A 13824-nucleotide genomic window follows, 5' to 3' on the forward strand; every position below is an offset into this window, starting at 1 on the left:
AACAGCATCAATTGTTAAAAATATTTCTATCTGAACTTTGCTACGGTATAAAGTTCCAGCTTGGTTGTCTGTCACCTTAAAATGAGATTTTCCAATATTATGTTTAAACCTAAAGCAATGTAAGTTACAATATTGCCCTATAAATGGCATTAGGTTTGTAAATCTATTTAAGCCACAGTAAAAAACATTTTTTCCTCCCGGCTCTGAATTCTAATCTCAGGGTAAAACACAAAAGCTGCACTGATCTGAAATAAAAGCTTCGACCAAATTTTAAACCCGTAAAGATAATAATTCATACCTTAATGAAGTTTGCATTGATGTAGTCGGAATCTTGGGGGGGAGTTTTCAAGGTCAGTTTAACTCGGCTGTGATCAACTAAAAGAAGAATATATTTTTTAATGTAAAGAATTACAATTTGTAAATCAATATATAGCAGTAAATGTGGAACACACTGTAAATAGAGTTTCAGAAGGACATATTAAGCCTTGAAAAAGTGTTCCCAAAAACTGCATCACAGAAACAAGTCAGTTAATGAAATAAACCTGAAATTGATCATTAAGGAACATCTCGACATTTCCTATAAGAATACATCTTTGGAGATCAAAATTCCCAGAAAGCTTTCAAAAATACCCTTTACTACTTAATTTGTTCTGCCAACATTTTGGCTGATGCCAGTGTTTCCTAGGAAGCACCAACATATCATTCAAACCATCTCCACAATAAGAACCAATTTAATGTAGCACCACAACAAATTGGAAATGAAGAATGAAAAAAGTATCCTATGGATTTGAATTGGAGAGCAGGAATATATACAGAAACAGCATCTGCCCAAGCAGTTTCTAATACTTCCTGCTTCCAGGGTTGATTCCTAAGCTATAAGGCAGCTGAAACTCTATTAAGAGTCTAAATTAGATAAAAAGCAAAGAACAAGTCCATCCAAAAAGAGGAAATATGAATGGTTTTGGGGTGTTGAGACGTTTTGTTGGTGCAAAATATCACTGATAATATAAGTGCCCTCAGGAAATATGTGCTGAGTGTTAATTCTCTACTGAAAACTCTTCCAAAAAGCCCAAGACAAAGAATTTCTTTCCAGAGCCCTGATAACATGCAGAAAACATTTGTGTCACTGTGTGGTGCTTCCTAAAACAGGACAAGCCTCGATGAATGCAAAGGCAACACTAAAATAAATACCCAGAGAAAGCATTATAACATACTACACTGTAATATACTATCATATGTATAGTGTAAAAGCGTGAAATCTTCATAAATATACAGTGATGTCACAAATGTAATACTAAAAAGTATTCTTAGATGATGGATTAAAGTAATTAAAACTGGAGGCTAATGAGGGCTCCTATCTTTCCAGCACAGTAGATCCAAAATTCTAAAGCAGCTGCCAGATGTCAGCACTTCCAGCCTTCCTTCATCTGCCACAGCTCAGCTCTTCTCCCATTTTAGCTCCAAAACACAATTCTCCTAAGGAAATTTTACAGCAAGCTCCAGGTTCAGAAGATTAACTGTTTTTGGCTTTTTTCTTTCTTTTTTTTTTTTTTTTTTTTTTTTTTTTAAAGCTTTATACATAGCTTAAAGCTCTGCTCAGAATTACAAATTGGTGTCTTCAAGTCATCAGTGAACACCATGGTTAATTTGAGTGTCACTGAGGATGGCTTAGCAAGAGAGTACACACGGTCATACTGCATTTTCTCTGAAGCCCACATCAAGTTAGTATTGAAGTACTGATCTCTCTGGTAGCAGTAATCATTTCTGATATACAGGGTTAATCTCCTATTAAGCTGCATTTGTAAGCTACCTTCTGGATTTACAAAAACAAGCAAAGTACCATACCCATTCTTCCTCACAAACATCTTCTAGCTTTTGTTTCTCTGTCAAGTTGGTCTCCCATCACTTCACTGCTAGAACTTTTCGGCATTCAAAGATACTCTCACTTCAACTGAATGTTTACCTTCAATTTTCCTCACCATCAGCTTTGAGGTTTGCTCATTTTCCCCACTGTGATCTGTATATCCTTTCAGATCCTAATGCCTCATGTTTTGATTTTTTTAATGTACTAAAAGAAAAGCTCATCTCCCATCCTAGCTACGGCCACTTATTGCCATAGTGACTATTGTGTCTCATGGATTCAGCCTCAGTGCTACTGAATTTTTCTTGTATTTTTATCTAATTATCAATAAGCCTGCATGGAAGAAGCAGAATAAAGGTATCGTAACAACAACTTCCTCTCTCTCACTGTTCCCATTTATCATTTTTCCTCACAAATTAAAACAAAGCCCAATAACATTTCACTGTTTTGCTGCTTTCGAGTTCAGTGCCGTGCATGTCCTGCCTTCTCACCACAGCAGTAGCCATTATGCCCACCTTGTTAAACAATCTGGGGCCTGTGGCTCTGTGGCCAAGCTGACTGTTGGAAGCATAGTTCCAAGCTCTGGAAAGAGGTAAAAACTCAATTTCTAGAGAAACAAAACCCACAGGTACATCACAGTGTGAAACGCAAAGTTTATTACCAGAATATATCTTGAAGCTGAAAGCTAATGATGCCTAAGAACATTTTCAGCGTCAAATGGATTATAACCCTTCAAACACTTCTGAGAGAGCTAAGTGGAACAGACTTGTCATTAATCTTCTGGGATATGAAAAATGGCACTTGTCAGAAGACCAGCCTTTAATCTTGCTGACAGTTACTCGTATTGAGAAGCACAGCAAGAACTGCTGAGATGTGTGGCCTCACAAGATGCACAAAGTGAACTTGCAACACACAACCTTGTCACAACAAAATCTGTTATAACTATACACTTGGTTTTAGAATTTAAAATTCTGCTCTGAGTCACATTTTGTGTGCTCAAACATGAAACCATTTTACTTGGCCACAGCAAAATACAAACAGAAGATACTCAACAGTGATAGCTCTCAGACATTGCTTGCAGAGTATGAACCAGCAAGAAAAGATCAATTCTACTTCAAACCACAAACATGGGCTTCCTTAAAATCTCAGTGAGATATGCTGATGTTCATTTTCTATCACAAAAATAAAAAAAAATACACAGTTAAGGACCCAGTAAGGTCCTAGACTATTCTCAGTTAAAATGAAAGCCTCAGCTTGATACAGTTTGAGACCCAGCAAATATTTTATATTTGGGTGATAACTTTCCCAGCAAAATACATAAATCTCCACTTTGCCTGCCAAGTCAAAAATAAAAACTCCAAGAAATGATCTTCCAAAGCATCTCCAATTTTGTTTGCTGTTGTTAGCTAAATAACAAAATTTAGAGTACATTAAGAGTAACAAACCTTTTCCTTTATCCTCTATTAACAAACAAATCAGACTTACATGGTAATATATCCTTGTATCTGTTCTTCTTCACATTCTCTTCCTTTTCACCAGTGGCTGTTGGATAGATCTTCTCTGTTCTGTATTTTGTGGATAATCTTCTTAATCTCTGAAATAAAACATTCACATTATCTTTTCAAGTCTTAAGGCAACAGAGGCATGGCTAGGTATCAGCTTCATTGATGTATGTGGATAAACAGATCACCCAAAAAAACTTCCTCTATCCCTTTACAATTTTCACCAATTTATTTATTTAGTTATTTATTTTTAAGCCTGATTACCCTGCAGGTACTTTTTGCTCAACAGCAGTTTACAACCAACTTGGACAGACGGAACTCTGGAAGAGCTGCTAGATCGTGGTCATACAGCTGTATTTTAATTAGAACACACACTGCTTTGTTAGGGAATAAGGAGCGCATTATCAAGAATACATGTGGGAAACAAACATCTGTTATTGTCCGGGATTCCTGGAGGAACATCACAGATCAGGGTGGCTTAAGAACAGCTGTTATTTTGCTGCTGAGCTCACACTGACAACTGAGCAGGAAGAACCTGGCTTTGGGCAGCTATCAGCTCCTAACACCCAACTTCCACTGAGTTTCTAGCTCATCCAGATTTCTCTGGTTCTTCCTTCAAAGGCCCTGCTGCTCAGGTATACGCTGTTCTCAATAAAGTGAGTTCAGCAAACCTTCTGTCACCCACAACACTGCTTGCAACTTTCTGACCCTGCACCTATTGCAAATCTTCTAGATTTGAAATAAGCAAAGCCTCTATTGATAAAAACCCTCCCATCCCTTCCTGTAATGCAGGAAATAAAAGCAGGAAATAAAAACGGGCAGCAGGAAGACAATTTTAAAGGTATTTCCAGTGAGGGGGGTCCTGTGCAGGGAGGGGGATACAGGTTGCTCATGCTTCCCCTTCATCTTTGATGCTTGAAAATCAGCCCTGATCACTCAAAACATTTATGGTTTTCTTTTAGGTGGCGGAATTGTGGAAGGCTGGTTGTTAATTAGAAATGCACATCGTGTTTGTCACAGATTGCACAACAACATACAGACAGGACTTCAACTCTTGAACCAGTTGGAAAGGCACTTTTCTTCCTGAATTCTTCTAAGACTACAAAAACACTTGGAAGACTCACTGCACTCAACCTAACCAAAAAGGAAAAATGAGTTGGTAATTCAACTCCCTCCAATAACTCTTCCAGAAAAAACAGAAAGGAAAGAAAGAAATTTAGTATTTCTGCTACTTACAGAAAAATACTTCCATGAAATTTGGACACAGTGAAAAATATGTAAATGATGGACAGAAACTGCAAGGATTCTGCTAATATGCACACAACTCCATAAAAGTGGTGTTTACAGAGCAAAAATAAAGACGAGTTTTAAAAAAGCATGTAGAGAAGCTCTATAATTCTCAGAGAACTTTTATGGCGGATGAAGCCACTGAATGCTAGGAAGAATAATGGAATTAGTGCACTGGATTGTTTTCTTTTCTTGTTCTTGTTTGTTTGTTTTTTAACACTATTCTTGTAAAACTTACAAAGTTAGGTGGAACAGAAAGTCTGACCAAATGCTGACCCAAGTGCTAAATATATTACCTGAAAAGATTATTCAACTAATAGAAGGATTCGATTCTTGAGCAGACTTGTTAACAGCCCCAGGCAAGAAGATTCCACGCAGACCACGCTAACCTTTCCAACACTAAAAGCAAATTCACAACCTGTATATATACTTCTCTGAAAGAGTGGTCAGACACTGGAATGGGCTGCCCAGGGAGATGGTGGAGTCACCGACCCTGGAGGTGTGCAAGGAACATTTGGACGTTGTGTTGAGGGACATGGTTTAGTGAGAACTGTTGGTGATAGGTGGGTGGTTGGACTGGATGATCTTGTAGGTCTTTTCCAACCTTGGTGTTTCTGTGATTCTGTGATATAGTAGACAGTTGGAGAACTCCAGTTTATAACATGGTACAAAGAATATCAGGGAATGGTGAACCAAAGAATCACAGAACGGTGTGGGTTGGAAGAGACCTTACAAGACCATCCAGTTCCAGTCCTCTGTCATTGGTCAGGGACACCTCCATTGGATCAGATTGCCCAAAGCCCCATCCATCCCACCTGAACTTTAACACCCCCAGGGATGAGGCACCCACAGCTTCTCCGGGCAACTGTGCCTCATCGCCCTCTGAGCAAAACATTTCCTCTTAAAAATGCACACAGGACTCACTGCCCTATTTAACACTGCCCTTATCTTTGTTAAATTAAAACAAAAGTTGGCAGTGCTAAGACTGGACACTGAACTGGGAGTCTACAAATAGCAAATATAATTCAGCTATGTCAGCCAACAACTGTAAGACTGAAAAGTAGTTTGAAATAAGTGATGAGCCTCCAATCCAAAAAACACAAAACCCCACAAAAAGAAAGTGATTCTTCCCAAGCATAGCCACAAATATGCTCCCCATCTCAATATTTTATTTTTCATCTCCTCTTATTTTTCTGGGACAAGTGCTTTGATTGCGCTTCGAAAAAGTAACAGAGTAAAGTTTAGAGGGAAAAGAAACTTCTAAACACTATGAATAGAAGCAGAAGTTGTTTTCTGTGAAAAAAAGACACTTGAGGAAGTGGTACAGGAGAAATAACAGGTATCAAAAAGCACCCTAGGAAGATGGTCATTTCTGCTATGCCTATTTTAAAGGTGGGAAGAAAAAAAAAAAAAAAAAACAGTATCATGGTATAATATGGAGCTTAGTTTCACACTGCAAGGTGAAAACACCAGAAATGGCCCAGTACCAACTTTCATCCCCTGGAGACCAATGAGATAATTCATCATATCCTTTTCCCTTACAAAATCTGCAAAATAGAGTGGAAAGCAGGACTAGCACAAGCCAGCTCTGAGGCAAAGACCGGGAAAGAAATGTGGCAGAATACACATCTCTGTTCCTAAATTACTTTTGGATTCATTCTTGTCATGCATATTTGTCTGCTGCTTTGTGATATGGGTAATAGCAGGTGAGTAAGCACAGTCATGAGAGCAACCAAAAAAGAGTAAGTATCTTTATGCTTCTTTAGCATAGTACTCTGAGCTACACAGAATAGTACCTACTTTATGCTTCGGAAGGGAATGTCTTGACTTAAAAGTAAGGAAAGAATTCTGAAAACTGAGCCTTGAATCACCAGGAGGAGTAGAATTCACACTGCATGCAAAAGGAGGCTTCTGCACAAAGGCACTGCAGTGTGCACACAGCCTGCTTCAGGGTGCAAGAGATGCAGTGCTTCCTAGGCTACAGCCTGGAGTGACCAGAGCAAGGAGAATGTGCTCAATGACAGAACGGGGTAATGGCAGGGCAGAGAAAGAAAGAATTTTGTTCAGACTATGTTAAATCATTGAAAGATATCCAGCGAGAACTGTCACGGTCTCTTTCATGCTAATTCATCATACAGAGCTGTCTGCAATACAAAGCAACGCTCACTTGGGCTAAGTAAGGCAGTAGAACTGCCAGGAGACACACAGCCACACACAGGGACACAGACCAGCCCCGCACCCCTTCTACACTCACCACAACAGCTATTCCAGGACCTCAGAAACCTTCATTTGCATCTTCCTTTAAGAACAAAATTGACAAAAAGTAACCAAATATTTGTGACAAAGAACTACATTCACAAGGCCTTAACTTTCATTCTCATTAAAAATACTCGAGTTTAATTCTGCTTGCTCACTGTGCTGTGAAGTAGTTACTGGGATGGTGACAAACTCCATCAGGGTGGGGGTGAGTCCTTGGAACAAGGTGGGTTTCAGAAGCCTAATTCCAACTTCCACTGTAGTTTTATATTCTGTAAAATGATTAAAATTCTACTTCAGTGTTTTTAGCGAGACAAACCAACTCTTAAAATCCAACGCATGGAATCCTACTGCACGAAAAAGAACTTTGTCCAGTCAGTTTAGAAAACATTTCTGACTTTCACAGTCAACACTGTGTGTCTATTTTACACTTCAGAAAGCGTGACAGATGAAAAACTGAACATGAGCCAGCAGTGTGCTGCAGCTCGCAAGGCCAATGGTATCCTGGGCTCCATCAGAAGAGAGGCAGCCAGCAGGGACAGGAAAGTGATTGTCCCTCTCTACTCTGTTCTTTTGAGGCCCCATCTGGAGTACTGTGAACAGGTCTGGAGCCTCCAGTACAAGAAAGACAGATTGCTGTTGGAGAGGGTCCAGAGGAGGGCCACGAAGATGATCAGAGGGCTGGAGCACCTCCCCCCTATAAAGACAGGCTGAGGGAGCTGGGCTTGTTCAGCCTGGAGAAAAGAAGGCTGCGGGGTGACCTCATTGCAGCCTGCCAAAGGGGATTATGAAAAGGGGGATAAAATATATAGGGATTAAAAGGGGATTATAAAAAGGAGGGGAATCAACTTTTTACTCAGGTGATAGAATAGGGGAGAATGGCTATAAGCTCAAGGAGGAAAGGTTTGGAATGAATGTCAGGGGGAAGTTCTTCACAGGGAGAGTGGTGAGGTGCTGGCACAGGCTGCCCAGAGAGGCTCCATCCCTGGAGGTGTTCAAGGCTGGGTTGGATGGGCCCTGGGAGGCCTAGTCTAGTACCAGATCTGGACATTGGAGCCCTGCCTGTGGCAGGGGGTTGGAACTTGTTGATCCTTGGGGTCCCTTCCAACCCAAGCCATTCTATGATTCTGTTAAGACACACAGCTTAATTCTAGAAAAATGCTGTTTGTGGAATGAAGAAAATATTTATACTCACTTTGAAAGCTTGTAACTTATTTAAGTTATCTAAGCTCTTGTGCCTCCTTCCTGGGATCCTCCATACGGGACACATGAAAAATATTCACCAGGAGTTTCCTTATTCAAAGCCCTCTGCGACTCTCCTAAGACTTAGTTTCTAAAACCTCAGCATAAAAAGCAGATTGAAGCAAGCATTGCTGTTCTGACTGTACCTAAGGAACAACACACAACCGCATTAAACTCAGCTGCTGGAGTGCTCCAAGGCTTCCACAACCCATTTGCCACATGATAACAGGCAACAGCCACAGGCTTCATAGGTTCTGTATGGACAGCTGTGGCAGCAGGGTTGGGAGACAGCACTGATCGCACAAGAACATATTTTGCTTCTCAGAATTCACTACAGTGTATCAAACACTCAAAAAATCTGAACACTGAAGAAAATCTTCTATAATAATTCTCTTAATAGTCGAAGCATAAAACGACACCAGGACACACTTGAAAAGAAGTGATGTATTAATGCACTTATTTCCTAAGACATCTCTTTCCAGCATAAGCTTAATATTTCTTTGTGCTTACTGGCATGTAGGGGAAGAAAAACACATGCATGATGTTCAGCTATGCTCTCCTCCTAGTAATTTAATACACATTAATAAGGCAGAATTCCCAGTCCTCTTATGCAGAGAGGAAATTATACCTGTAAGGAACCCTCCTAAAACCATCTTGGTTCTGCAAGTATTTTAGCCTATAGTCCTTCCAAATCTAACTAATGTTTCCCCACATCATTTTCTGATCACTCAGAGCTCTGGGAAACACCTGGGCAGGGTGATGTGAATGAGTTCAGCTGGAGCATGGACTCTCAGAGGAGCCACGGGCACCTCTGCAGCTCCGGGCTGCACAGGAAGACACAAACACATGCAGAGACCTGGCTGCCTTTTGTCACTGCCAGCACAGGAAGCACGGAGCATTTCTGGGATTATGCCTTTTCTCACCAAGCCTTGGGAGCATTTGAGAAAGAGCCCATGCTTGTGGCAAATGTCAGTCTTTTCCCAGTTATTCCTGTCAGCTTGCAAAGAACTATTTTTAAGAATTTCTAGACTTTGTGCTGCAAGGAAAAAGCTCTCCCAAACACTAAGTGTAAACAATGACAGGAAAATGATCCAATTCTATTAAAAAAGCTTCACTGTGTCTCAACACTTCCGCATGGCGTTGGCTGCAAGAAATAGTTCAGACTGAACCCATTTCTCTGAAATGAAGCCCTGAAATGGGATTGTGTTGTGGTTTCAGCCAGCTAAGACAGATTGCAAGCTGAACTGATCAGAAGAACCAAAGTTCTGAGGGAGCCCGTACTACCTCAGCTCTCCCTTCTGGCAAAACCCACTGACACTCGAGCTCTGGGCACTCCTCCAGGGGACTGCTGAAGTGACTTACAGACAGGACTGATATAGAGAGTCCTCTGAGAGTTCCATCTTCTGTATTTCACTGCAGGAAGACAGCTCATCTGAAAACTTCTACTGTGTTCAAGGAGGCTTGTGTGAACCCTCTACAATTAGGTAGCAAACTGGGAACCACACTGTTCCAGTATTAGGTGACTATTGCATTGTGTTATCTTAACTTAGCTGGCTGTTTTCTCTGAGAAGACAGGAGTTCACCTTATTGCATCATTTACAGATTTAAATTCAGTAAAGAAGCATTAGTCAAGGCAGACAGCACACACAAGGAAACCCTCTGCTTAAAGGAAATAAAGCAAAACACTGCACTACCAAAACTTCACTATCCTGTACTAAGTTACTAACATATGCCACAAGATTTTCAGCTCTTGAAAACAAACACAAACAGAAGAAGGAAACAAAACATGAAGACACCAGAAAACAAAACTCATACCATCCTGAGGTATATATATATGGTATATATACCAGAGAACCCTCCTGCTTAAGAGCATAACTTCCAGGTGACTGGATTTGCTACTATCCTCTTATTCATTTAGCCTTTAGATTCCAGTATTTTTGTGTGTGCACTGACAGAATAAGTGTATTAAAAACTTCTCATCTAACCCTGAACTTCTCAAGTCTTCCTTCGAACGCACGCAGCTTTTATCCATCCTACCTCGCTGTGTGATTACAAAGGTAACATGTTCCTTCAGAAAGCTACAGTGAATAATTTCTAAAAGAACGTTTTTACAGCACTCCAGTTGATTAAGTGTTACAATGGGATCAATCAGCAGGCCTGCAAAAAGAGCCAAGAGCTTCTTACTGAAAAAAACTATTAAAAAAGTTCAAAACTGAGCTAACTATAACATACAACATACGCCATCTTTGTATGTCAGCCTTCCATACCAATCTTCTCACCAATTCCTTTTTCACAAGCAGTTCAGCTTTCAAGTCAAGACAGTAAGGGCTTGAGTTGTCCTCCATACAACCTTCTGCAAGCTTTCAAAAGAACTAATATTCATGTTAATACAAACAAATGATGACTTCTTTTGTGAGAACTGTTAAAACTTGCCACGTAGCTATGCACGTCAGTCTACCAAATACAATGCATATCTTGCACTAAAGAAGAAAAGAAAGTTTTCCCACCTCCAAAGCTTTTTTGCAATCTTTTCTTCAGGAGACTGTAGATGCCAACTCTGTCAGTATTACACAATTTTACCACCAGCATTCCAACAGCTCAGCTGATTTGTTCAAGAAACCGACAGACACATTTAAGTCTCATTTCAGTTGAATCTGCATTCAGTTCTGACTAGGAGTTTAAGGTCTTATCATAAGATGCCTATAAATAACTGGCACAAAGAATTGGCTGACTGCTCTGTTCTCATTGCATGCGTACTTCCTTAGCAGCAGGAAGCCCTGTACCACAGCACAACAAGGGTACAAAGAGGAATAACCCTCCCACCTTCAGCAGCTTCCTACAGAAAAGGTTCAGGCACACTGGGGGTGGGGGGAGGAGGACAGGCTGTTTATTGTAGCCGTTCTGCAAGATGTCATCTGCATGTGCTCTCAGCACAGGCATTTACAGAGCCCACAGAACCACTGCAGGATTCAGCAGCACAACCACAGGTCAGCTGGGAATGTACCCAAAACCCTGAATCATGATGTAAGCATCTTGCTGTAAGGCATCCAGAAGCAAGAGGAAGACTGCTCAGTCTTGTTACATCCCAATGATTTCAGCTGCTCGTACAACATAACTGCAAGTGGTTTCACTGATGTTAGGCAGAGATGTACCCATAAATACAGATGTACGCAGCAGTTTGAACAGTGTCCTCATTTCAGTCAGCAACAGCAAGGAGAAAAACCTGCAGCACCAACAGAGAGGAGGTCTGCTGAGAAGATGGGCCCAAAGCAAGCCTCAGAGAAGTGGGATGAGCTTTCCACTTCACTTCACCAGAGCTGGAGCACTTTTGCCCATTTCTAAACCCAAAACTGATTGCAGGCAGAGGTAAGCATTGTCTTCAAAGCCTCCCTTTCTTCTCTCAGCCAGGAGGGGAGAGCACAACACAGACCATCACCCAGACAGATCTAGCTCTGAAGTCAAATGCTGACAGTCCTGAACATGATGCTGACGCTGTCAGTATCATACCTGAATTGAGTGACCACTTATAAGGAGCGTGCCCTTCAGCAGAAACAGAAATCAAAGCAGAGACATGTCCTACCTACCTCTTCTACAGCACACTTAAAGTTTGATGGGGAAGTCAAAACCTGATGGGTATGATGGAATAAAAACAGATGCCAGAGTAGGGAGTTACCACAAACAAGCCATGGAAGCACAGAAGGAAGAGCCTAAGCATGATTTGAGATTTTCTCCTCCCCAAAGACAGGAGGTTTCACTCCAGCTCAGTCAGGCATCTGAAATGAACCCAAGCTTCAGAGTTGTACGAGAGGCAGAGCCAGCGACCATTGGCAGCAACTCCACAGCTCCTTCGTTTCAGTGCTTCTGCCTTACCGCACATTATGTCCCCAAGCAGCAAAAAGCACTCTGAAAGCAGGAGCTGTAACAGACAATACAGATACAGTACAGCCCAGACAAATTAGAAACGTTAGGAACTAAGAAGATATCACCTAAACCTCCTTCTTCGAAAAACATTTAGTTTGCAAACATTTTCAGGGAGAATTAACATGGTTAAACAATCTGTTGCTGTTAAAACTTCTTCCCAACGTCCTTCACCACTCCCTTGCTGTTGGCTTCACTGTATGCAGAATGAGGCATCAAATTCCAAAGATCATCAGTCAAACATTTGGACAGGGTTCACGCAATAGTCAGCCTCCAACTGCACATTGCCTTTACCACACTGCTGAGCTGTATTACGTCCTGTCCCCACTTGCCCCCACAGCAAAGTCAGCTGTGGCTGCTGTGGCTCTTATCAGCTACTTCTTGCCCATGGAGCTGAGACAGAGGCACTGCCCAGCAAGGATCACAGAGAACTACTTGATGCTGAAAAGCTGGAGCCTAACAAACCCTCTAGTAAAAAGCACAGCTGTGTATGCTCAAGAGGCATTGCAACTAAAATCCAGCTTGGGGCTAAATTACCTTCCTGAAACATCTGTGGAACTCAAACTTGCTACTCCTTTCATTTATATGACTTTCTTTAGTAACTGTGACTCAACTTCAATCACAGTTGAATTACTATGTGATGACATGAGCTCAGTGTGAAACATGCTGACGTTGGATACGCGAGCAATAAAAGGGCATTGGTTTCCCCTCTCACCAGAAGTCTAACAATAAATTTCTCTTTTTCCCAGAAGCAGGCTTGAACTTATATAGAAATACACTATCTGCAGAGACTTTTGGAAGTGTAGAACCCCTATTATTCAGCAAGCAAGATGAGGATACCCTTCACTGGTTGTGTTAGTTTGTAATTGGCAAGTATAGCAGCCACAAGGTTTTAAGGACTGTTCCTGTAAAAATAATAATTAAAAAAAACCTCATTAATTTTCCAGACTTATGCACAAAATCACCCTTCTGACATCAGTACATCCATGCAGTAACATATATACCACAGTTGAGTTTATTTAAGTATGCAGTTGACATGAAAAAAAAAAAAAAAAAAAAGAGAAAGAGGGAAGATGAAGGGGGAAATAAAGGTATCAAATAGAAAATACATTTCTATTAACTGCAGAAAACACACTTAGAACTATTTTCACTCATTCTTTGAGGCTGTGTTTGGAAGCCAAGGAATGTGCTACTTATAAAGAGGCTATTTATGATGGAGTTCAATTGTATTTTAAGAGCCAGAAAGAAGTAGTCTCATTAAAGATACAAACTTGTACTAAGACTTCAACTGCAATAGCCCTAGCAATCACTACCAGGATACTTACACATAGGCAAAGAAACTTTGCATGATAGTTGTGGATATCTGTTGCACCTGTCCATTTCTGGTTAAGAAATGCATCCCTATCTGTTTGAAAGAGCTCACCTTTCCATCAGACTATGCAGAAAGAACAGGGAATGTAGGAGCCAACACCATTCTCAGAGCAGAAAGCCATAAAGAAACTACTCGGACAAAAGCAGGCATCCACAACCTCTCCGGGCAGCCTGTTCCAGCACCTCACCACTCTCTCTGTAAAGAATTTCCCCCTGACATCCAACCTAAATCTTTCCTCCCTCAACTTAAAACCATTTCCCCTTGTACTGCAGTTGTCAACCCTTTCGAAGAGTTGATTCCCCTCCTGTTTGTAGGCTCCCTTTAGGTACTGAAAGGCTGCAATGAAGTCACTGCACAGACTTCTCTTCTCCAGGCTGAACAAGCCC

At 41.0% G+C, this 13824-nt stretch overlaps 1 protein-coding gene across 1 annotated transcript in view; it reads right to left on the minus strand.

Moving 5' to 3' along the window:
• PTPN12 (protein tyrosine phosphatase non-receptor type 12) overlaps positions 1-13824 on the minus strand; it is a 69439-nt gene that overhangs the window by 35408 nt on the left and 20207 nt on the right. The window contains exons 2-3 of the mRNA XM_085216690.1: positions 3347-3455; positions 299-375 (exon numbers count right to left, since the gene is read on the minus strand). Of these exons, the coding sequence (XP_085072816.1) occupies positions 299-375; positions 3347-3455 (186 nt within the window). The remainder of the gene's footprint in view (positions 1-298; positions 376-3346; positions 3456-13824) is intronic.

Source organism: Meleagris gallopavo, chromosome 1, assembly GCF_905368555.1.
Source record: "Meleagris gallopavo chromosome 1, MGAL_WU_HG_1.1, whole genome shotgun sequence".
Taxonomy (NCBI): domain Eukaryota; kingdom Metazoa; phylum Chordata; class Aves; order Galliformes; family Phasianidae; genus Meleagris; species Meleagris gallopavo.